The sequence below is a fragment of the Rhinolophus sinicus genome, chromosome 3 (genome assembly GCF_057876585.1).
Source record: "Rhinolophus sinicus isolate RSI-liver-muscle chromosome 3, RSI-T2T, whole genome shotgun sequence".
NCBI classification, from domain to species: Eukaryota; Metazoa; Chordata; class Mammalia; order Chiroptera; family Rhinolophidae; genus Rhinolophus; species Rhinolophus sinicus.
Window position 1 is genome coordinate 150318704 of NC_142503.1, and position 23379 is coordinate 150342082.

The following is a 23379-nucleotide window of genomic DNA, read 5'->3' on the forward strand; positions in this document are numbered from 1 at the left end:
CTTTCACTAGAGGCCTTGCTTCTCCAGCAGGCATTTGTAGATTATGTTAGAGTTTAGCCTCTCTGCCTGTTTGTCCTTTTCCTCTCCCACTCTAGCTTAGGCTGCAAGCCCCCTTACCATTCTTGGAACAGGCCAGCTTCTGTGCCTTTAGCCAGCCTGGGATAAACACCTTGCCTGGTAGTTGTCTGTTATTCTGGCAGTGGATTCTCCAAATCTCACTGACCTGACAAATCCTTTTTGTCTTCTGTACTCAGCTCAGATGTCATCTCTAGGAGCCTTCCCATATACTCCCACCTCCAGTTAAGATGATTGTTCTTCTTCCTATATTTTCATAGTAATAAAGAACACTTGCAGAGGGCTTAATATGTGCCAGAAACTGTGCTAAGCCCTTGGCATATATTAGCTAATTTAATCCTCACCACAATCCTAAGAGAGTGGTTCTGCAATATTGTTCGCCCTGTTTTACAACTAAGATACGTGGAGCTGAAGATTAAGTAGCTTTCCAAAGGTTTCATAGCTAGTAGCTATCAGAACCAATATTAGAATCCAGGAAGTAGAGTTCTGTCATGCCTTAACTACCCATCTGCCTTGTCTCTCAGGACCTTGTGTTGGTGACACTAAGTGTTCTTGATGGCCTTGTTTGGGTGTGCTTTGGAATTCTGAGCTCCTGGGGACACGACTGTTTCTTTTTCAGCTTGGGACCCTCAGAGCCCTTAAAAATATTTTACAAGTAGTGGGTGCTCAGGAAACTGAGTGGTGAAATGCACTGAGTCCATCCTCCTGCTTTTATCCACTGGAAGGGACCCCCACTTGTAGGGACAGCTGGTGCAATAGCAGTGGTATTCAGGGACAGTAACATTCAGCTCTCTTCATTGTTCAGAACAGAAGGCTGAGCCAGCCACTGTGAGAACCCCTGGGAATGAGGTACTCTACCTGCCTCTCAGGTACTGCCCAGCCTGGGCTACTCTGGGTATTGTGTAACTGAGTTTCAGGAAACCATGGAGATCAGCATCACCAAATGCTAAGAGAGATTAGAAACACTGCCTTGATCTTACTCAGTGGGGGATGTTACCACAGGGCGATATCTGAAAACGAATGAGGAGAGGTGGTCCTGACAGGTCTACCTAGTGGGTGCATTCAGGGATTACTTTTCTTAAGGCCTCTGTTAAGGAATTCAGAGAACCTTCTAGACCACTTGGGTTGTTCTCTTTGCTGCTCCTGAGACAGTCCTGTGGGTTCAGGAAGGGTTGCTACCTTTCTTCCTATCTTTCTGATACATTCTCTCTCAGTTTTTATTAGTGCTATTACTACTATTATAATTATTCTTTTAGTTAAAAAACTTGGAACAGTTGCAAACAATGTAGAAATCCCACTTTGTAGAGATCACCACCACCATCACCAGTTGGTTGTGTTTCCCTAAAGTCATTTTCCCCCCATAAAGCTACATAAATGATCAGAATGTGTTTAAAAAACAAAAATGGGATTCTTACCAGATTTTTGCAGCTTTCTTTTTTTTCACATGACAAAACATGTGGCCATTTTATTAGGAAGGAGTCTGAGCCTTCCAAGCTGGATTTAAAGTGCTTCTTTATGGTTAGTCGTCAGTGCCAGAAACTTCATCGTCAGTGGGTCGGGATTGATTAAAGAATGCTAGCAGTGTTCCCTAGTGTTTCCTTAATGGCACCTCTAATGATGATTAAACGCTTAACACAGGGGTCTAAGTGTAGCCTCAAGCATCTGCTGTAACTGCCAGATAGCTTTGATGCCAAATGTTTTATTTTACGAGTTCATTTTATTTTAATTCATTATCTGTCACCAGATAAGACTGATAGCTTAGGGAACTGTTTATCCTGTGGTTTTGTATACCCCAGGGTACACATGGCTCAGTGAGAGCTGTAGGAGGTGTGTTGAGGAACATCTACATTCTGGGTAGACAGATGAAGAAGGGGCTCAAGCAAGGGAAGGGGACAGCTCACTTTTGCGTGGTTGAACTCACGGGGATCCCTCTACACCTTGTCTCCTCTTCAGTTTTTTAGTTTGTTCTGAAAATTATTACCATTAGGGATACTCTTCTAGGGCAATCAACCTATAGAAAGATATCACTTACAGTGGTAATGCCCACTAGATCCGTTGACCAAATTGTTATTTCCATGGCAAGCAAAGCTGTGAAACCAAGTAGTCCTATTTTATTCTGGAGCTTGTAGGATGACAATAATATCTAGATAATAATAAAAATACCTGACATTGAGTGAGACTTACTAGTTGCCAGACATCTACCTTTTTTCCACATTTTGCCCTTAAGATTCAGAGAGCTTAAATATCTTGCCCATAGTCAACACAGCTAGTAGGAATCTCTGAGTGTGTGCATCTGTGCAAGTGTGTGCATGTATGTACCCGTGTGTATGTGTACACACGTGTGTGCATGGGATGTGGTGGAGGAGAAAAGCACCTCCTTTTCTCTGCAGAATTATGCTATGGATTAGATCCAGCCTATCAGAGAAAATTATTGAGCATCACAGACTTGGATTGCCTGCCTGGTGTGAGTTACACTTTGGTGTTTGTACAAATGCCAGCTGGTTTCAACCAGTTCAGGAGGCTTGAAGTTAGAAGGTTGCCTTTCTTTGGAAGGACTCTGATTCCCATCAGAATTGTTGCCTGTCACCTAAGAGATCTACCTGTGGAATGATTGGTTTCTCTTTGGCAAACATGACTGGTGGTGAGTTTTGAAGGTTTGATGCAAAGTTGGCCACATAAGAGGCAGATAGCCCTGGGATCTTTGGGCAATGAAGCTTGCCCAAAGGAGAGTAAAGATAGAGAGAGTTCTTGAAATCAAGTCATGTGATCGAAAGAACTGGAGTTGTTTAATCCAGAGGAAAAGACGTTCAGGGGACAGGAGGCCTATCTAGAGAAAAGGAAAGTAGGTTGCAGTCCTTGAGGGCAACTTGGGTTTATTAGGTGGGATTTCTGAGATTAGAGGTGCCGGATAGCAAAATAGGATGCCTCAGAGGGAGGTGATGGTGTACGTGGAAGTGCTAACACGTGTCCCAAATGGGCCCTCTCACCTGTGCTTGGAAAACGTTATCCCCAGATTGGGTATTCGTCTATCAGTTATATTGTTAGGTGTCAGGGAGCCTTCATAATGTCGACCAAGTGTAAATGAATCAGGCTTTGCTAAAATTAAAATAGCAAAGTTTTATTCAAGGGTCTTAGGGTTTGCAAACTGGAAACACTACTAGGCAATACCCAGAGTGTTACGAAGAAGAAAGAAAAGTTGAGTTCTTATGGTGAAAAGTACATTCTTGAGAAGAATCAGCCCTACATGTTTAGCCTTTGGATTGGTCCGAGATGATAATCTTCCAGATATCCGATAGTCTGGATAATGGATGTCAGGTGGTCTGGACACTTGAACATTAAGTCCTTCAGAGGGTAATCAGAGGGTTATCTATATCATCTACATCTATATCTGTACCTATCTCTATCTCCAGGCATTGATGTACAACTGAAAAGTTAAAAAGTTTTAAGTCCTCAGTCTAGTTAAAGTAAAATCTAGTCCTCATACTTCGGCCCATTTAGTCTGAACCAGTTTTGTCAGCTTGACTCTACAGATTTTATTTTAAGTCAGCTTGCTGTGTTTCCCCGAAAATAAGACCAGGTCTTATATTAATTTTTGCTCCAAAAGACACATTAGGGCTTATGTTCAGGGTATGTCATCCTGAAAATCACGCTAGGGCTTATTTTCTGGTTAGGTCTTATTTTCGGGGAAACACGGTAGCTCTACTGAGTTTATCTTGTTTTCTTCACTCATTCCTCCATAGGCTGGCAGGGTAGACTTAAATGGTCTTTTACAATCCCACCCCACCCTGGGCTTCTAGGCTGCAGGGTAGTTTCGCTGAGAGGCCACCCTGTGGATTGGTGCAGACCCGTGACCCTGCACACCAGGTTGGGGGAATATTAGTTTGCTGGGGCTGCTGTAAAAAGTACCACAAACCAGATGACTTAAACAACAGATATTGATTGTCTCACAGTTCTGGAGCTAGAAGTTCAAAGTCAAGGTGTTGGTAGGGTTGGTTCCTTCTGAGGGCTGCGAGGGAAGGATCTGTTCTAGGCTTCTCTCCTGGGCATGTTTACATGGTGTTCTTCCAGGATGCATGTCTGTCTCCAAATTTACCATTTTTATAAGGACATCAGTCATTTTGACCTTATTTTAACTTAATAACCTCTTTAAGGACTCTGTTTCCAAATAAGGTCATATTCTGAGGTACTAGGGGTTGGGACTCATGAACTCTAGGGGGATACCAATCAATCCATAATGGGGGGCAGGTAGCACTCCTGTAAGTTAAGCTCGCATGGCTGTGGCTTGGATACTCAGGGTGCTCCTGGGACCCTCTTTGGGCTTTTTTATTTTTATTTTTTTATGGCAGGATCACTTCTCCCTGGGAAATGTCACAGCAGGACCATGCTGTGACATTAAGGTGACATAGACATCATGTAGCATTAAGTATATATTTTCATTGCTGTGCAAACATCACCACCATCTAGCTCCAGAATTTTTTCATCTTTTCAAACTGGAACTCCATACCCATTTAATAATAACTGCTTATTCCTCTGTCTCTTCTGCTCCTGGCAACCCAGCATTCTGCTCTCTGCGTCTATGAATTTGACTGCCCTAGGTACCTCATATATGGGGAATCATACAGTATTTGTCTGTGTATTATTGGCTTATTTCACTTAACATAATGTCCTCAAGATTCATTCATGTTGTTGCATGTGTAAGAATTTCCTTTCTTTTTAAGACTGTATAATATTTCATTTTATGTATATGCCACGTTTTACCTATCCCTTGATCCATCAATGGACATTTGTGTTGCGTCCCCCTTTTGGTTGTTGTGAATATAAGGATGCTATGAAGATGGGTGCATAGATTTTAAAAAATTTGTGATTAAACTTGTACATGTCTATTGTAAAAATTCAATACATATATAGTCAAGTAGAAAGTACCCTGGCACCCCAATCACCACTGTATGTATTTTCACCTCTATTCCTCTAGCTGTATTTTGGCCTATGCATGTGAAATAAGATCATTCTATACATGCTGTTATACATGCTATTTCAACACTATAAAATCACTCAGTAGTTTTCTTGTTTTGAGCAGCAAGATAGTGAGTGCCTGTGATAGGCCAGGCAAAGGCTGGTTTTACGCTCAGAGTTCCCTGTGTGACTGGTATGATTTTCCCCATTGCTAAGGAGGGAAACAGGCTCTGAGAAGCATGAGATCACCCAGGTCTTTCTACCCCAAACATGGATTTATAACTGGCCTCTCCTCTCTGTCTCTCCTAGGCAAATGTCTGCAGACTACGGCTGACCGTACCTCCTGAGAGTCCGGTTTCTGAGCAAAGTGAAAAGAAGGTTGAAAGAAAAGAGCAAGTAAGCCATCTCTGAGGCAAAGCTCTGACAAGTTCTACTCTTTGTACTCTTTTATTTTACCCCCTTCCCCCTCCCGTCCTCTGTGCAGGCTATTCACAGAGCCTGAATGTCAGCAACTCTGTTGATGAAAGGCCCTCGCGACCTTGCCACCCCATCTCCCATCTTCCCAGAAGTCAGACTGCTCTGCCTGGCTGGCTCTGCCGGCCTTGGGCCCCTGCTCTTGTTTCTTGATGAACACTGGCTCTGTGTTCCCTCAAAGCGGTAGGGACGCTGGCTTTAGTGACAGGTGCTATGGCAGGGAACGTGTTTTTCCTGAAAGAGCCCAGTTCAGTTGAGTCAAAGGGCCCATTGTGAGCTTCCGGCAGGGCCTAAGCCTTTGTCAGCGGCTACAGCCGGAACCCAGCTCACGGTGGAGAGGCTGCCTGGAGAGGAAAGACCCAGCATGCAGCTCTGGCATGTGACAAGGGCACTTGGCTGGAGGTAGGAGGAGTTCGGACACTTCTGTGCTAAGTGCTGTGCTAAGTGTTGGGCCATGAAGCTAAGTCTGACCTTGTCCTTGCCTTAGAGGAGCTCGCAGTTCTTTCGAGTGAGATAGATGTATAAGTAAACGATTGTGTGATAGTTCAAATGTTAGGGTCCAGAAGTGTAAGAAAGGCTCTGGGAGCACGGGGAAGGGAATAACTGACTGCTTGGGGGAGTGACATGGAAGCAGAGGCTTAATGGATACATAGCAAATCCTGATCACCTCTAGGCCTGTGGTGCTAGGCAAGCCATTTTTCTCATTCACAAAGAATTAATGGGCACCTATTGTGTTCCAGGCACTATTCTAGACATTGTGAGTATAGCAGTGGACAAAGCAGTAAACAAAAGAAAAGCTTCTCATTTATGGAACTTACATTCTCTTGGGAGGAGAATGGAAATTTAAAAATGAAGCACATGTTTTAGAGTTTAGAAGGTAGTAAGTGCTGATGGAAACAAAACAAGAGCAGGGGACGAAGTGACAGGGAATAGGTAGTACTTTTTCTTATGCATGTATTTTATATAAGTATAAACTAAAACAATAAAATTATATATAATATGAATTTCATAAATTGAATCAGAAGACGATGACTTCTCAAAACAACAGGCCTTGCTTTGCAATGAACCGATCATATGGTAATTGATAAAAAAGGAAGCTTTTCACTGACTGGTAAATGGTTAATGAGGTCCCAGGCTTGCTGTAAGTCTTTGTCTAGCCTTCCCTTCTCTCATACCCTCTTCTCCCCACTTTCTACCAAAGACAAAGAGCTATTTGTGCTCATGTAAATATGAACCAGGGAAAGGAGGTAGGTGAGGGAGGAAAATGAAATTATGACTAAAGTAAGGTGATTGAATGTGAAGTTACTTCTCTGCTGAAAAAGAGAGGATGAGCCCCACTACAAGAATCCAGAAAAATGACTGGTTCCAGGTTGGAGTAGGGAGAGTACAAGGTGAGCCTGAGACATCTGTGCTAGAAAGCAAGGTAGCACTCAGAGGGCAATGGAGTCATATCAAAGGACCCAGAAGCTGGTGGGAAAGGGCTCTCACTGGCAAAAATGGAGAATTTGAACATCAAATAGAATAATGACAGTAATCGGTTATGACACATGAGTATATAGTAATAATCAGAGAGAGAGAGAGAGAGAGAGAGAGAGAGAGAGAGAGAGGAGACCTGGTCTTTATAGAACATCAGCTGATAACTTTAGAAAATCTCTATTTTGTAACTCTTGGGTCATCAGAAGATGCAAAAACTAATTGGTGAGTGATTATTGGATTATTGTGGAACAATATATTGTCGTGGTCTCAAAGTAATACCTCACAGATTGCTTACTGATTCTAAAGGTACAGTGGCACATTCTGGCAGGTAATAGTGCAAACAAGTGATCCAATTCAGCAGCCAGTAGTGGGACAGATGACCTGATGTGATGTGACTTCTGAGGTGATGCGATGAAGAAGGGCACATTGTTACCTATGTAATATTCATGCCAAACTTGTTTAACTGAATATAGTAATAAGGAAACAGAAACGTGAAAATGTGGGACTATCTGCAAAACAATTGGCCATAATCTCTCAATAAATTCAATGTTATTAAAAAAAAATGAGAATCTGATGGAATCAAAAGAGACTAAAGAGGCTTAACATCAGATACAATGAGTGGATCAAAATAAATTCTACAAAAGATACATTGGGATAATTGTAAAATTTTAAATATGAACCATGCATTAGATGTAATTGAATCAATGTTACTTTTCTTACTTGTGATAATGGTACTTTATGTAGTTGAACTATTCTTTCGGCTTCTCTGTGGCTTTGAACATTCTCTAAAGAAAAAGTGAGGTTAAAAGCTTACAACCAAAAAGAGTGCAGGAGTGGCCAAACTTCAGCCACTAGACCCTTGTTGATGATGAGGATTGAGTGGGGCCCTGTGTTGCTGGCGGGTGTCCCCTTCTGCCCTCACTGATCCCCCCTCCCTGCCTATCCCTTTTAGAGCTGATAGATTTGTCAGACAAGTGGGCCTGGGCTGTGTCCAGGGGCACACAGGCAGCTTAGCGTGTGGGGACTCAGAAGGAGCACTTTTTGAAGAAGGGGCCCAAACTGGAGTGGGTGACAGGACAAAGGCCTTGGTGGCTGCCCCTGTATGTGTGGTGAGGAAGTGGGGAATTGGGTCTGTCGGAGCGGACCCACGCTGCTTGCCTGGGAGGTATTTAGGAAGGGTTTCTGGTGCTGCCACTGGGGCAGTAGATGCTGTGAAGCCCTGGAGGGCATGTCACCGCTGAAGAGGAATTAAGTGTTCCCAAAGAAACAGGCACATGTGCTCATTGTCAAGTTGTGTACTGATGTGTCTATTTGTCTCAAACAGTGCTTTGCAAACTTTTGAAAGCAATTGGACTCTCTTTTCCTTTCCTTTTGATTAAAATGTTATCCTGAACCCTTATGTATAATCGAGACGAAAGTGGTGGTGGTGGGGGCAAAGTCCTCCCAGTCTCCCTTCACCCCCCAGCCTCCCTGCTGCCTGAGAGCTCAGGGCAGAAACTGCAGGTGTAGAGTGTGTGCCACGAGGCTTCGCATACTGGGTGGGCCAGGTGTGCAACCTGAGTGCCTGTCTGTGCCATGTTGGTGACTCACTGCTGAAGAACTGGGGTAGAGAGCAGGAGGGTAGGGCTGGCTGCTTCCCCAGTACTGAAGTCCTTGGGCGATGGCAGCACTGGAAGGCGCTGGTGATAGCTGTGAGGCTGTTTTGGGTGATTTCGTCACCAGTCCTGGCTGGGTTCCTGGTCTTGACTCACTGGGAGCCAGAGGCAGGAACCAGCGAGGAGACCCTGGGAGTGCCAGGGTGGCTGCCCCTCCCTGGGATGTCACAGCCTACATAGTTGCAAGGTGCCAGGAACTTGGAATGAGCCTCCCTGGTGAGATGACTGGTTCCTTTGGAGGGGATCTGTGGTGTGCAAAGATGGGAGTAGAGCTGGCTTAGATGTGGAAGCAGGAAGATGTATGTGGCCTGAGTGGCTTCTGATGAAGCAAAACTTTTTGGAGGGTTTCCAGGGTCCTGATAGAGCTGCAGCCAACTGAGGGCAGTACTGGGCCTTATTCTTTCCCACAGTCATGGAAGATGCTTAGTGTACTTTGAAGACCTGAGATACCACGGAGCAGCGGCCACAGAGACACCAATGCCAGTTGGGCCATTCTTCTGTCCACTGTTCTCAAATCATCAGAGAGAGGAATTACTCAGAGTGGAGGGGTGTGGCAGATGGTACATGTTGCCTAGCTTCATGGTGGTGTGTGTGGAGGCTTCTGGGGGCAACCACACCAGAAGCTGCACTTTTTCTGGAGTCATGGGTTCATGGAGTAGATGTAGGCGGCTCCCTACTCCTTTTATTCTTTCTCTTACAAAAAATGTCAACTGCCCTAAGGCTGCTTTCTGCAGGCCTCAGATGAGCTCCCAAGCCCTTACGCTCTCTGCTCCTCAGTTTCTTCATCTTTAAAGTAGGCACAACAATGGCTGGTTGCAATGAACAAATGAGCTAATATATGCAAAGGACCGACTGCAGTGTCTGATCTATAATATTGATTAGAAAGAGAGGCAGTGACTGATGCCAGGTCACTTCCCTTTGAATGTCAAACCCAGTGGCCCTTGTTCTTTGCTGTTTTTCCCTTGGACCCTCCTAGAGTCAGTCGCCTTTCTAGAACTACCTGTCTTGCATCTCCTTCTCCCTCTTGGACTTTGCCTGATGCATCTGTTTTGATGTCATCATGCCCTTCTCCAAATCCGAGCATCCCTTTGCTCATACTGCCATGCCTTGCCTCCTCTTCTTGCCCCCGAGAACTCATCCTCACACAGTTTGGAGCTGCCTCCCTGGGAGGGCACCCACCCATGTGTCAGCTCTGCCCTCCTGAGCCCCATCCTATGGGTGGCCATGTTGGTTTTCAGCATTCTTGACATGGGGTTATTTTTATGTTCAGAATACAGACATTTTACTGGTAAATTACCTTTATTTTACAATTTAAAAATATGAAATTTGGCTCATTTATGTAAACAGATATACTGAGAAAGTTTTAAACTGCATTAACTTTTTGAATGGAACATAGATACACCCATTTAGGAAATGTTCTGTCTCCACCAGAACAGGGATCCCAAAATATCTCACATTGCCATTTTCCGATTACCAGCGAGAAGGGGTGTCTTTCTTCTATTTGTTTGTCATTTGTATTTCCCACAAAGCCATTTGGGTCTCATCTGCTTTCAGGGGACTTTGCTGGAGTCATCTTGGAAATGAGGCAGGGACATTAAGGGTAACACAAAGATAGTATATGGAGGTTCAAGGGGGAGAGACAAGAGGGAATGGGAGAGGCAAGTGCCTGTACCCAGTTCCCTGTCCCTCACTGGAGTCTGACTCCGCCTTCCCCACCACCCCTTTCGCCTTATATCCACCAGAGCCAAAACCCTTCTCTCTTAGAGCCTGACACTTCCTTCCCTAGGATAATTTATTTGCACTAGCCCCTTTTCCCCAAACAACCTACCTGAGAGATTCAGTTCTAGGCCTTGGCTTTCTCCCAAATGAAATGGCAAATGAAGACAAAGGGTAGAAGAAGATAAATAAAACAACTATATTTTGTTGTGACAAAGCAAATGCCAAAATATTGGTATTTTGATTTGTTTCCAGTGTGGCACTACTGGTTGGGTTGCAGGTCTCAAAGCCAGATGGCCAATTCCTCTTGAATGATCACTCAGCCCATCTAAAACCAACTCAATATTATCTCCATTTTTTTTTTTTCCCCCGTTTGGCCTACGTTCACTGGACAGGTTCACTTGTTGTCTTCCAAACTGATGGCATCTACTTCCTCCTCAGAACCCTTGCTCAGGCCCTACCCCAGGCCTGGAGTCTCTTCCTAGCCATCTTTCAGTTTATCAACGTCTTCCCGGTTCTTCAAGGCCTGCTTACCCCGAGACCTTCCCTGACTGCCTCATGCTTTGGTGATTATCTCCTCTCTGGAACTACGGGCTCCCCAGGCTGCACCTTTCATGTGGCATTGCTAAGAACTCCCATATGTGTACATACATATTTCTGCGAAACTTGTGTACTACATATACTTATGCAAGTATACACACATATGGCAATGAGGTGTTTGTTTTTTTGTCTCCCTAGACCATAGCTCTCTATTTACACATAGTAGGTGCTTAATGATTATTAATTATGATGATTTGGTTTATTTTTAGTTTGCTAGGGCTGCCATAACAAAGTACCACAAACTGGGTGGCTTAAACAACAGAAATGTATTGGCTCGCAATTCTGGAGTCTAGAAGTCTGGGATCAAGGTGTCCATCAGCAGGGCCATGCTCTGTCCGAAGGCTCTAGGAAGAATCCTTTCTTGCTGCTTCTAGCTTCTGGTAGCTCCTGACAATCCTTGGCTTGTGGCAGCATTACTCCAGTCTCCATATTGTGTTCTTCCTGTGTGTGTGTCGGTCTCTGTATCCAGTTTTTCTCCCTTTTATAAGGACACCAGTCATATTAGGATTAGGGCCCAATCTAATGACCTTATTTTAACTTGACCCTAGTTCCAAATAAGGCCAAGTTCTGAGGTACCAAGTTCTGAGGATGCCAACATATCTTTATTTGCAGAGCACAATTCAACCCATTATGTTTCTTTGTAGAATATTCACCTTAAGTTGTATTAACAGCTCAGATAATTTTTTTCTATTAAAAATCATTAGTAATACGGGAGAGGAGATGCTGTTGGTTTGTAGGCACAAATTTCATGTTGAAAAATTATTAAATGTAGACTATAATGTTTATAAAATTGTTGAACATTAAAATTAAAATTAGTAGTAGATGATTTTGAAATTAAACCCCTATCATTTCAAAGAACTTCTTGAATGTATGTATCTATATTTCTATCCAAATCTATATGCAATGTATTCTTAAGTACACACACACACACACACACACACACACACACACACTTACACATAGAGAAATAACAGACAGAAGCCATGCCAGCTATTACAGATTTATATGTTGAATTGGAGTCTCACTGTATAGTTGAATTTTAGTGAATATCATCTGAGCTCCCCTGGTGTGATGGTGAAGTTTTTTGCAAATTGACAAAGTAGTTTGAAGCAGATAATATTTGCAGTAGCTATTAATGTACCACCATTGTAAGTGTCCTTTAGTGACCTGTTTTTTAATTTTTGTATTAGGTTCAGGTGTACAAAACAATGCAATAGACATTTCACCCCTCACAAAGTGATAATCCCCTCCCCCAATCTATTGCCCCTCTGACATCATATGTATCTATTACAATTCCACTGACTCTATTCCCTATGCTGTACTCCACATCCTGTGACATATATATATATAATTATAGTTGACATACAATATTATTCAACTTCAGCTTCAGGTGTACAGTGCAGTGGTAGTGACCTGTGTTTTTAAAGAAACTATTTCTCTCTAGACCTTTAAGAACTCTGAGAGCAGATATATGTGTATGTATGAAAAGTTGGGAACTTTCATAGCCCAATAAAATGTTGAAAAGGAGGAAGCCCTTGCCCTTGGGTTTTATAGTCCCCATTTCCCTTAAAAGCCCTGGATGAATAAGCTTGCTGAGTTCCTGTCTTGGTGTGACTGTTTATACAACATCACCCACTGTTGCCAGGTGAGGGAGTGTGGTGCCATGATTCAGATGGGCTGGGGCTGCCCTGAGTGACAGCATGCAAGACTCTACGTCTCAAAGACAGTGGCCCCAGGAAGAGGATGGGAAGAGGCCTGCCCTCTAGTGTTGGCTCCTTCACCAACTGCTGTTGTGGTTGGACTAGTCACGGCATCTCTAGGGGCCTCAGTTTCCCTTCCAGCACATGGAAATTTTAGCCTACAGCCAGCATTTGTTGAAAGTTCTTTATTCAAATCAATATATATATAGAAGTGCTACCAGTAAAAAGTAAAGGTGCAGTAGCTCTGGTTTCAAATAGGTCAGGACTGTGTGTGCTGCCCTAGCAGACCCCCCCCCCCCCCGCCTCCCCGTCCCACAACTTTATCAAACACTGAGAAGGGGCTGGTTTGCAAACCCCCTGAACTATAGAACTCTTTTCCATCACCTTCTGAGACTCCATGAGTCTCTCCTGGTGAAGAGAAACCAAGGCTATTTGAGGGGTGAGCATTTAATTCCCAGAGCAAATTTGATGACTGTGAGGGGAACAGCAAAAAAGATCCAAGAAGAGAGAGGTGGACAGACAGACAGAAGCATCCAGACAAACATGTAAACTTTAGGAGGAACCCAGAGACTCAGAAATGTAAAGACGCTACTACTAATAATATCTATTGGTATCTACTAGTCTGCCCAGCAGCATGTTGGGTGTTTTATGTATATTACTCCATGTATTCCTTAGAACAACCTTCTGAAATTGGTGGCATTATCCCCCTTTTACTGTTGAGGACCCTGAAACTCAGTGAGGTAAATAAGTTGCTCAGGCCCAGGCAGCTAGTACATAGGGGATTTGCAGTTCCAACTCGGTTCTGTGACTGGGCCATGTTTCCATTGGAGCATCAACTTGCACACTTTCTCCTATCAGGGAAAGTCTGTGCAGGTATTTACAGTTTAAGTTATCTAAGGTGTGTACTGTACTACTGGGTTCCAGAAAAGAAGTTCCTGATTCCCCCCACACACACACCCCCAGATATTCTCTTTTTCCCTGGGGTTATTAGGCCTAAGCATCTATTGTCTGCTCAGAAGCTGTAAAATAATGTCTTTAAGAAGTTACCTCTTATCAGGATATTGTCATCAGAACTACACTCTCTTTGAGATTTCTGCTTGGCTAGAAGTTTTTCTTTTACCTCTCATCTTTAAGCATTCAAAGAGATCGGTCTTGTTCCGGCTTTGAATTTATTTAGGAAGGGGTCCCTCATCAGTCTGTGAGATTGTCAGAAATAACAAATATCTTGATAATTCAAAGGTTTCCATTTCTCTGAGGAGCCAGAGGCTGCCCATCCTCTGCCTGGTTCTCCAACAGGCTGTGGAAAGACCCCTCAGGCTCAGCTGTAACATCCATTTTTGTCACGAGAAGGCAAAACAATGTCAAGTGTGGGTAATGACCAGGGACCAGTAATTTGCTGAGATGTACACACAGGTTGGACAGGTCAGGGCACATTCCTGAAAATGACGTCTTGTGCCCGCAAGATGGATAGGATGCCCAGTGGCTCAGTGCTCAGCCGTCCCTGGGTCAGCTGCTGCCCTCTGGCTGGAAGAGGAGGTCCAAAGCAAAATGTTTTGGAAATAACTCTGCTTCTAGTTTGCAAGTCATTTAATTCATGTTATGGTCCATCTGAGTCATATTGGCGGCCTGGACTTGTGACCAGCCCCCCATCCTGGCCCCTGGGACTGGGGGCTGGCTATGGCAGGCTACCACTGTCAGCGGATTTATGTTAAACAGTGTTTCTGCTGTTCTTTATCCCCTGAGAACCCTTCTTGACCAAGTGACTTTCTTCCTTTGCACAAATCAGTGTCTGGGATGACCAAATACTCCAAGTATTCTGGCATAGACCCAATTCCAAATACTCTGCTTTCTTCCTCCCTTCGAAACAGCTATTGATGTTGAGTGTTGGGGACTAGAACAGTGGGTATTGCAGATACGGTCTCTGCCTCTATCGAGCTTATCTCATTGTAAGAATTGTATATTCTGATTCAGGTTTTGGAAAATATGGTCACCTATCACTGACGTCACTAAAGCCTTTACAGCAAGAAATTAGGCTGAGTTACTTTCCTGTAGTTTCTCCTTTCTAAGGTACTGACCGCTAAATATATCTTTAAGGAAAATAGCCATAGCATGAGCCTGTAAGTACATTTTAAGCTGGGAGTACATGCCAGGGAACATAATGGAGAGATTCTTTCTATGTGTTACCCATTATGCCTGTTGTTAATTCTGCTGCGTTTCATGTAGGGATTCTGGGATGGCCTTTCAGTTGATTGTTTCCTTTTCCATTTTTGGCAGTAAGTTTCTTTTTATCCCACGCATTTATTAGGGCTTTTGTTTTCATGGTGATTTTGCCTTGTATTGTTTCATGCCCAGGAGGCTTTTAGTAGGCCTAGTGTACATTTTTTAGAATTTGATTTTTTAAAATACTAAGCAGCATTATAAAGAAGTTTCAAAAAACTTAATGATGGAGAAAACAGACATATGCAAACAGAGACTGAAGTGTGTAATCACTGACCCTTTACCTAGCCCCAGCCACCCTTCGGTCATGGTCAGTCCTGCCCTGTCTACACCCCAGCTACTTCCTCCACCCTATATCCAGGTGTCATAAATATTTAAGCTCATTTCTCTAAATGATAGCCTATCTTTTAATATAATCACAGTGCTATTATCATGCCTAAAAAGTTAATATTTATCTTGTAGGGAGATATTTTAAAGGCAAAGAGTGGAGAAAAATTCAGCCACACAGTGGCAAACGTATCAGCTCTTAAATTTTTTTCTATGTTCTCCAGTTTTTGACCAACAGCATGCTGACATTTTGTAAAAATGAGAGTAGACTCGGCTCCTTTGCAGCTTTTCTGGACATCAAATTTATATGGGGGCTAAAACATCAGCTCCCTGTTCCTCCATCAAAGAGGAACAAAGGGTGTTCCCTTCAGCGGGACCCCGTTTACATAGTCTGGGTAATTCCCCAGAACCTCATCCAACTTCTAAAGTTCCCTATTCATTCAGCAAATATTTATTGAGAAACTCATTTCATGTCAATCATTGTTAGATGCCAGGGATTATGGTGGAAAGGAAGACAAACAAAGCCCTAGACTTCCAGGTGATAGGGCAAGAGGCCTTACGTATATAACGATACTATTAGTCACACTCATTATAGTTGCGGTGAGTGCTGTGGAGGCCTAATCAAGCTGAAGGGCCAGTGAAGATGTCCTTGAGATGTCCTTGACATTTCAGCCCAGCAGCTGGCACAGCAGGCAGAAGGAATAGCCTGTGTAAATGCCCTGAAGTAAGAGGGAGGTTGGCTGTTAAAAGAACAGAAAAGAGGCGGTGAGGCTGGAATGGGGGATGGGGAAGCCAAGGGGGAGATGGATCACAGGATGCTGGAAGAGAGTCTCCCATCCTGGGCCCACCTCTTCCCACATGGAGATGTGACTTCTAGTTTCTCTCCTGACTCTTAGCTATTTCAAAGGCATTGTAGTCAAGGAAAGTGCTTACTTTTGGCAAAACGTAGACAGATACTTGAATGCTGCCACCTTGGATGAACTAATATTAACACAGTAGGGCTTTTGTGAGGATTAAAGAAAATATTGTATAATAAAAATGGCTAGACAACAAATATTTTTCTCCTTCACTTTCTTCATAAATGTTCTTTCTCTTTCCCTGTCACAGTCTAATACCTCCTCATACTGCCTCAGGAATCCCCCTGGTGGCCCACGCTGGTGGCCCTGCTCCTGAGCTGAGCCCTTCCCTGTGGGTCTTTCATTTAGACCCTGACTTTGTAATAACTTTTAGTTTTAGTTCTTTGAAAATTGGAATAACAATATTAATTCAAAAATAATGCCTTTTTTTTTGTCCAAAAAAAATTCAAAGTACAAAGGAGTATAAAGGAAAAAATGAAATCCCATTTTACTGAGGAAACTGGCATTAAAGGTTTGGATTCCATCTTTCTCAATGTCATATACATACAAACACACATTTTTTAAAACAAAAACTGGGGATATGAAAATTACTGTTTTTCACTTAATGGATCTTCCATATCTTTCCATGTGCGTATCTTTTAGATCCATGACCTCCAAAGCAGTGTTTCACAGAACCTGTCCTTGGCATTGTTTGTGTTTTCCTCCATGGGCAGGGAGGCAGAGTCCTCCGTATCTGGCCATCTGAGCGGTTTCCTACCAGCCAATCCACCTGCAAAAGCCTTTGCTTCGCAGAAATGCATGTCACCAAAGCCTTATGTGGTCATCAGCTTGTTTTGCAGGAATTGGGTGGAGTCCATGACTGAAAGAGCATGCTTTTGTTTCCTGGTACAAGGGGAGTTACATTAGAGCTTTTCCTCTTCCTAATTATATGCCTCGTAAACCAGGGAGGTCTAACCCCAGCTTGTCACTGCACTGAGAGTTATTTAACAGCCCATTCACCTCAATTTATGTAGAAGTTTCAAGAGTTCCATCAGTGCCTGTGGGACCCCAGTGTGAGAGACTCAAGTGGAAGCATTTTCCAGAGTCAAATGTAGAGTGTCACAGCCCCTCAGATCCCATTTCTCCCCAAATATGTGCAGAAGCATGGGGGAGCCATGAATGTTTTGTTTTCTTAGCTTTTTTAAAAAAGCTCACATTGCAAAAAAAAACAATACAAAAGGGTATAAAGAAAAAAATGAAAGCTACCCTGATCTCTAGTACCCCTGCCCCACCCTGGTGTGCCCTCCTTAGAGTTCATCACTGTTAATAATTTGTCATGTACCTTTCTAGACTTTCCTTTGCTTTTACAAACTTTGAGTGAATAAGATCATACAGTATTCATTATTCTTTCACAATGAATGATTTTTAAAATGAAAATTACAATTTTGTATGTCAAAAATATCTTGCGAGTGCATGGCAAGAATTTATGCAAAGGTGCTTTAAAAATTAATGGGAAAGCAGAGCAGCCATTGAGGAATTCAGGCTTCTGTACTGTGATTGTTGAAGTACCAGGGTCAGCTCCAGAGGAAATTGGGCATAGGCCAGTTTATCTATAGAGTATTAGTCCCTGGCCTTGATTTTTTCCTTGCCCCTTCCTTTAGATGTTGTGAAGGCCCCTACTCTGTCCGCCTACAGCTAACAAAGCCTGCAGTGTGAAGAGGTGTGCCTAATGTCGGACAGAATTGGGCTTGACTCTAGATGGGTGACTGTAAGCAGTTACTTAACTTTTCTGACCTTTAGTTTTCCTCAGCTATAAAGTAGAGAGGATAGTCACTATGTCACAGAGTGGCTGTGATGATTAAACATGCTAAGGAATATTTCTAGCTTACAGTACGTGCTCAGTAAGTCTTAATTCCCCTTTTTCCTGCTTCTTGAGCCTGCATTCTAGAAAGGTGTGTTGCGACTTGGACATGTTACCTCTTCCCAAGGGTATTTGCATTTCAACACTGATCAAAGCTTTAATGAAAGGAATTAAGGAGTAGGAAGATTATTTTGGAGTGAAGTCATGCCCCTCTGCCTGGTTTTTCAGAAATATTTCATGAATGGTCACAAAACGTTATATACTCACCCCACCTCCTTTTCTCAGACAGTCCTGAGAGGACAGTCTGGCAGCCAGATGGCAGCCAACATTTCCCCCTCTCCCCCCTGAGTATCTCAGAATCATGCATTTCAGGCCACATATTTAGTGATAAGGTAGAAGGCATACAGAGGAACTGGTATAAGGGGAAAAACAGCATTACCAAGAATGTCAGAGTTCAGACACTCTTGTTATTTGGGACAACACGAGTGTATATGGCATCTTTGTGAGAATTAGAAGAAGGTGCCCCTCTGGGAAGATGGGGCCCTGCAGATGCACTATTAGGTGGGTGGAGAGAGCCTTGGTAGAAATTAGAAAAAGGTGCTCTTCCTCCAGGATAAAGGCAGGCTTGCCCATGCCAGGTGTGACATGGTGAGCAGAGACCGGGCTGGATTTCTGCCAGTCTCTCTCCCTGCTTCCAGGCTCTCCAGTCCTGGCAAAACCTGCATCACCATATACAGTGGGCCAGTTATAGCTGTTTTCACGAGGCCTAAAGAGTCATTGTTCTTTTCTCTTTTCCTACCCTCTTTTAGTATCCTGACCCAAGCAATGGAGAACCAACCAGGAAACTCCCTCAGGGTGTTGTCTACGGCGTGGTGCGAAGATCAGATCAAAATCAGCAGAAAGAAATGGTGGTGTATGGGTGGTCTACCAATCAGCTAAAAGAAGAGATGAACTACATCAAAGATGTGAGTCATTGAAGGATTTTTTTTTCTGGTTTATACGCTTTCTGCAGCATGTAGGATGGTGGAGTTGAAAGCATTGCTGTGACCGTAACAAGGCGTTTTGGAAGAATTCTTAGCGTTATCATTTTGGATGGAAATGTTTCTACATGTCTTTATGGTAGTGTTAAAAGTACAGATGTAATTCTGCAGTGAGGTATAGAGTGAACTTCTGGATGTTACTAAGTAGGGCTACTCAGGAAACCAATGACTTTCTTCTTCCATGTATGATATGGTGGCTCCTAAGTAGCTTTGTTTATTATGTTGGACACTCCTAATGCATGAGTTTGGACATGCACTAAATGCATACATTTGGATGCTTTTGGCTGGAGGTAGCAGAAGAGCCAACTCAAAAAGGAAACTTGTCTCAAGTGGGAATAAGTCTAGAGGTAGGTGGGTTCCAGGCATGACACATCTTGGCTCCGGTCTATTTCTCTGAGTGTCCCTTGTTTGTTTCCTCCTTCAGCCTCAGACTCATAGCATCATCTCAAAATATGACAGTGTCTGGCAGAAGAAAAGAGACCACTCTTCTCTGATTTCTTTTTAGAGGCACTCTGTTAGGCTTCTCCTTATGTCTCATTGGCCAGGAGTGGGTCACATGCCCACTCCCAAATCCATCATTGGCAAGGGGAATGGGATGGTTGTGGCTGGTTCAGACCAATCATTCGGGTTGAAACAGATGCTGCAAAGACAACCACGATAGACATTGTTCACCCTAGACCAATCAATGTCATTTCTTTGTATTTAATATTATATTTCTTTTTAACTCATGTTCTTTTGAGAAAATTTGGAAAATACAAAAATGTATGGAGAAGAAAACAAAATCACTCATAATGCCACCATTCAGCTAGAGCAGTTCTTAGTATTGTGGAGCACTTCTTTCTAATTTTTATTTTATTTCTTTTTATCTATCTATCTATCTATCTATCTATCTATCTATCTATCTATCTATCTATCTATCTATGTATGTCTCCATTCCTTTTGGATTCTTTGGTCTCTGTAGATTGACCAATGCGTCTGTTGGCCAAGTCAGTGTGATTACATAGGGAGAAAATGAGTTTCTCTGACACTGAAACCGTCTCTGGGTTTCAGTTGTCTCATGCATAGATTGTGGGGACCCCTAAAGTCAAAACCTCCAGCTCTGTGTACCCCATTTTACTTGGTGAGTTGCAGATAAATCACAAAGTCATGTCAACTTTTGTGTGGGTTTTTGAAAGAATAGCTCTTATTGAATATCACCTTCTTTAATGTGTCTTGAAAGTTTTGGATACTTGTATAATTATAAGAATAAAAAATCCTGTTTTGATTAAAAATAATAATACATGCTTAACAGAGAAAATTAAGAAAAGCCAAAAAATTTCCACATATACACGAACACACAGGATATGTGTGACAACCACCAGCCTCAAGTCCCTAGTCATTCTACCCCCAAAATATAATTTTTAACCATTCAGAGTATCTCATTCCTATATTTCCTATATAGGAACAGCCTGAACATTCCTAGTCTCCTGTATTTCTTTCATGGAAATACTTAGTCCTTCCTCATTTAAATGCCCCAGATAACATGGCAGTGCTTCAGAGGTAAACCCTCTAAGCAGAATGAAGAGTTGCGCATCGCCCAAGACAAAGACAGCAGGTTCAGCCTAATCGTGAACCAGGATGACATGAGCCCAGGTCACAGGGGTGGTTCTGACAGGAATTGCCAACGTCCACTGTGCTCTGCAACTTAAAATTAATTTCCAGGTCCCACCTTCTGTAGCTGGCTTCAAATCCATCCTTGGTCTGTTCATTCCTATACATGTTTATGGACTTGTTTGTCCTCTCTCACTCTCTGGCCCAGCTGGCTTCCTGCAATTTTTGCCACCCAGCTTGAGATCCTACCTACTTCCCTCTGGTGAGCAGCACAAGAACCAACTCGGAGCAATGGATGAAAGCCATTCTGCCTGCCCAGGATGAAAAGTTGTGCTTTTGGCCTCGTTTTCCCAAAATGTTGGTAGTTAATGGCAAGAAAGTAGACTCTATTATTAGAATTCATCTGAGGAAGGCCTGGTGTCTTAACTTGTCCTCCTGCCCTGAAATCTCCACCAATCTCCAGTCCCCCTAAATAAACACGTAGTCCAATTTAAAACATGCTAACTCGGCAAATACAGCTCCAAGACTAAGTCCCTTCGTGCTGTGCGCTACACGCCTGTGGTCGTTCTAACCACGCGGCTGCCTGTGAGCCCTTCCTGGAGTTCCGGAGCTTCTCTGGATGGGGCTCCCATCCAGAGAAGCATCCCATGAGGAGGCTTCCTGTTCAAGCTGAGGGTCCCTGAGCTTTTGTCCACCTTGGGGCACCAAAAGAAGGGAGGAGACAGGGGCTGTCTGTAGGGTTTTTTGTTTTGATTAAAAAAATATTTTAAGGCCCCATTACTCCTCTGGAAGTGCTACCATAAAGAATCTTAAATAGTGTTTTTGTACAGGTGTTTTGGGGATCACCTTGACTTTTGTTATATTTAGTGCCTTGTTATTATTGGTGGTTATTATGGAACTCATACTTCCCTGCATTACTAGAGCAATTCCCAGACATTTAATTGCTTTTTGACAGTCAGAGCAGAGACAGGGAAAATTAGAGGTTGCCTTTGCTTTTTGGTTTCCTAGTCCTCTTAGCCTCGTGTTCGCAGTCAACTTTTAAAAATTTTTCTACTTGTAAAAATGTGTGATAGGAAAAGGGGCAAACTTTGCCCAAATGTAGTTTGAAGGTGATGGGTGAATTTCAACAAGACATATTTCCCCCCAGGGTTTATTGTTTGGATAATTAATATTTATTAATAATTATAATTATATATACTCATAATATGTTTATTATTATTATTATTATTATTAAGATAATTCCATTGGTTTCTAACTAGATATCAGGAGTGATCTTATCCCTTAATTTCCCAATTTGTCCTGTTCTTAAGATTGGTTCTCTGTGGGGCCTTTTTCTCATTAGAGTTTCTTAAAAGTTTTGGAAATCTTGCATGAAAATGTTACAGCTTGATCTCTAACTAGCATCTTTGTGGGCTACAGGTGAGAGCCACTTTGGAAAAAGTGAGGAAGCGAATGTATGGAGACTATGACGAAATGAGACAGAAGTTTCGACAGATCACCCAGGAATTGTCAGTAAGTCAATATTTCAGTGACTTGGAGATCTGGATGGATGGTAGAGCTTAGAACTCCCTCTCAGTGGCTAGTATCTGAAGATATTTGAGTTTATGATGTTCTTTATGAATGGAATCATATTTTAAATAAACTTAGGGAATTTTATCACAGAATAAAGTTTATTATTTAAAGGAATTTTTATGGCAAGAATACTTTTCCTTATAGTCAAAGCATTCTCTCCAAAGTCAGGACCAAGTCAAGGAAGCTGGCTATCACCATTATTATTTAACATTGTGTCTGAGATACTAACCAATGAAATTAAATATGAGAAATAAATTTGGAGGTATAATAACTGGACAGGTAGATGTAAAATTATCACTACTTTTAAACTATAAGATTATATACCAGAAAGCCTGTGAACCAATGAAAAAAAACCTACTGTAAACAATAAAAGAATTCTGTAAGGTAGTAGGATAAAAAATTAATAGATATAAACAAAGTGGTTTCAATGTACAAAAGCAACCAATTAGAATAAACAACAGCAACAAAAAAACTGCCAAATATCTAGGAGCAAACTATAACAAGTGAAAAGACATACCATGTGCTTAGAAAGGAAGATTCATCATAAGATGTCAGTGTTATCAAGTTAATATGCAAATTTAATATAACCCAAAAACACCAACAGATTTTTATTTTATGTTGTTTTTCTACAATTGGACTAGATGATTTCAAGGTTTATAGAAAATAAATGTGAAGTTGGGGAAATTCTGGGGGGAAAAAGCAGTGAGGGAGACTAACTGTATTACTATTACAAGAAACTGAAAAAGCTTTAGAGATTAAAACAGTATAGTATTAGCATATAAATAAATAGACATCAATGAAACAAAGCCAGAAATGCACCCCAATGTATGACAAATGTAGCATCTTATATAAAGGGAGGAAAACGGACCATCACTATATGCTATTGGGACAACTTATATGCTGTTGGGACAGATTTACAACTGGATAAACTCTAAACAGATCAAAGACTTAAATACTGAAAATGAAACTCAAAATTGCCATGAGAGAATATGTGTGAATTCTTTTGTACTCTTGAGGTGAAGAAAGCCTTTTTTCACTATGACATGCAATCCCAAAGCCACAAAAGAAAAGGTTGATAACTCTAACCACATGAAAATGAAAAACTTGTGCTGTCAAAAACACCAAAGTCAAAGTCAAATGACAAACTGAGAAAAATTATTTGCCCTTCATATCACAGATAACAAGCTAATTTTCTGAGTATTTAAAGAGTGCCCATGAATCAAGAAGAAAAAGGCCACAACTCGTAAAAGTAGGCAAAATATTTGTTATAGATAATTGATAGTAAAG

General features: G+C 42.2%; 1 protein-coding gene across 2 annotated transcripts in view; it reads left to right on the forward strand.

Annotated features, from left to right (window-relative positions):
* LOC109447664 (myocardial zonula adherens protein) overlaps positions 1 to 23379 on the forward strand; it is a 108471-nt gene that overhangs the window by 6465 nt on the left and 78627 nt on the right. For both annotated transcript variants that reach the window (XM_019732237.3, XM_088797241.1), the window contains exons 2-4: positions 5338 to 5424; positions 18700 to 18855; positions 21940 to 22032. In XM_019732237.3, the coding sequence (XP_019587796.3) occupies positions 5338 to 5424; positions 18700 to 18855; positions 21940 to 22032 (336 nt within the window). The remainder of the gene's footprint in view (positions 1 to 5337; positions 5425 to 18699; positions 18856 to 21939; positions 22033 to 23379) is intronic.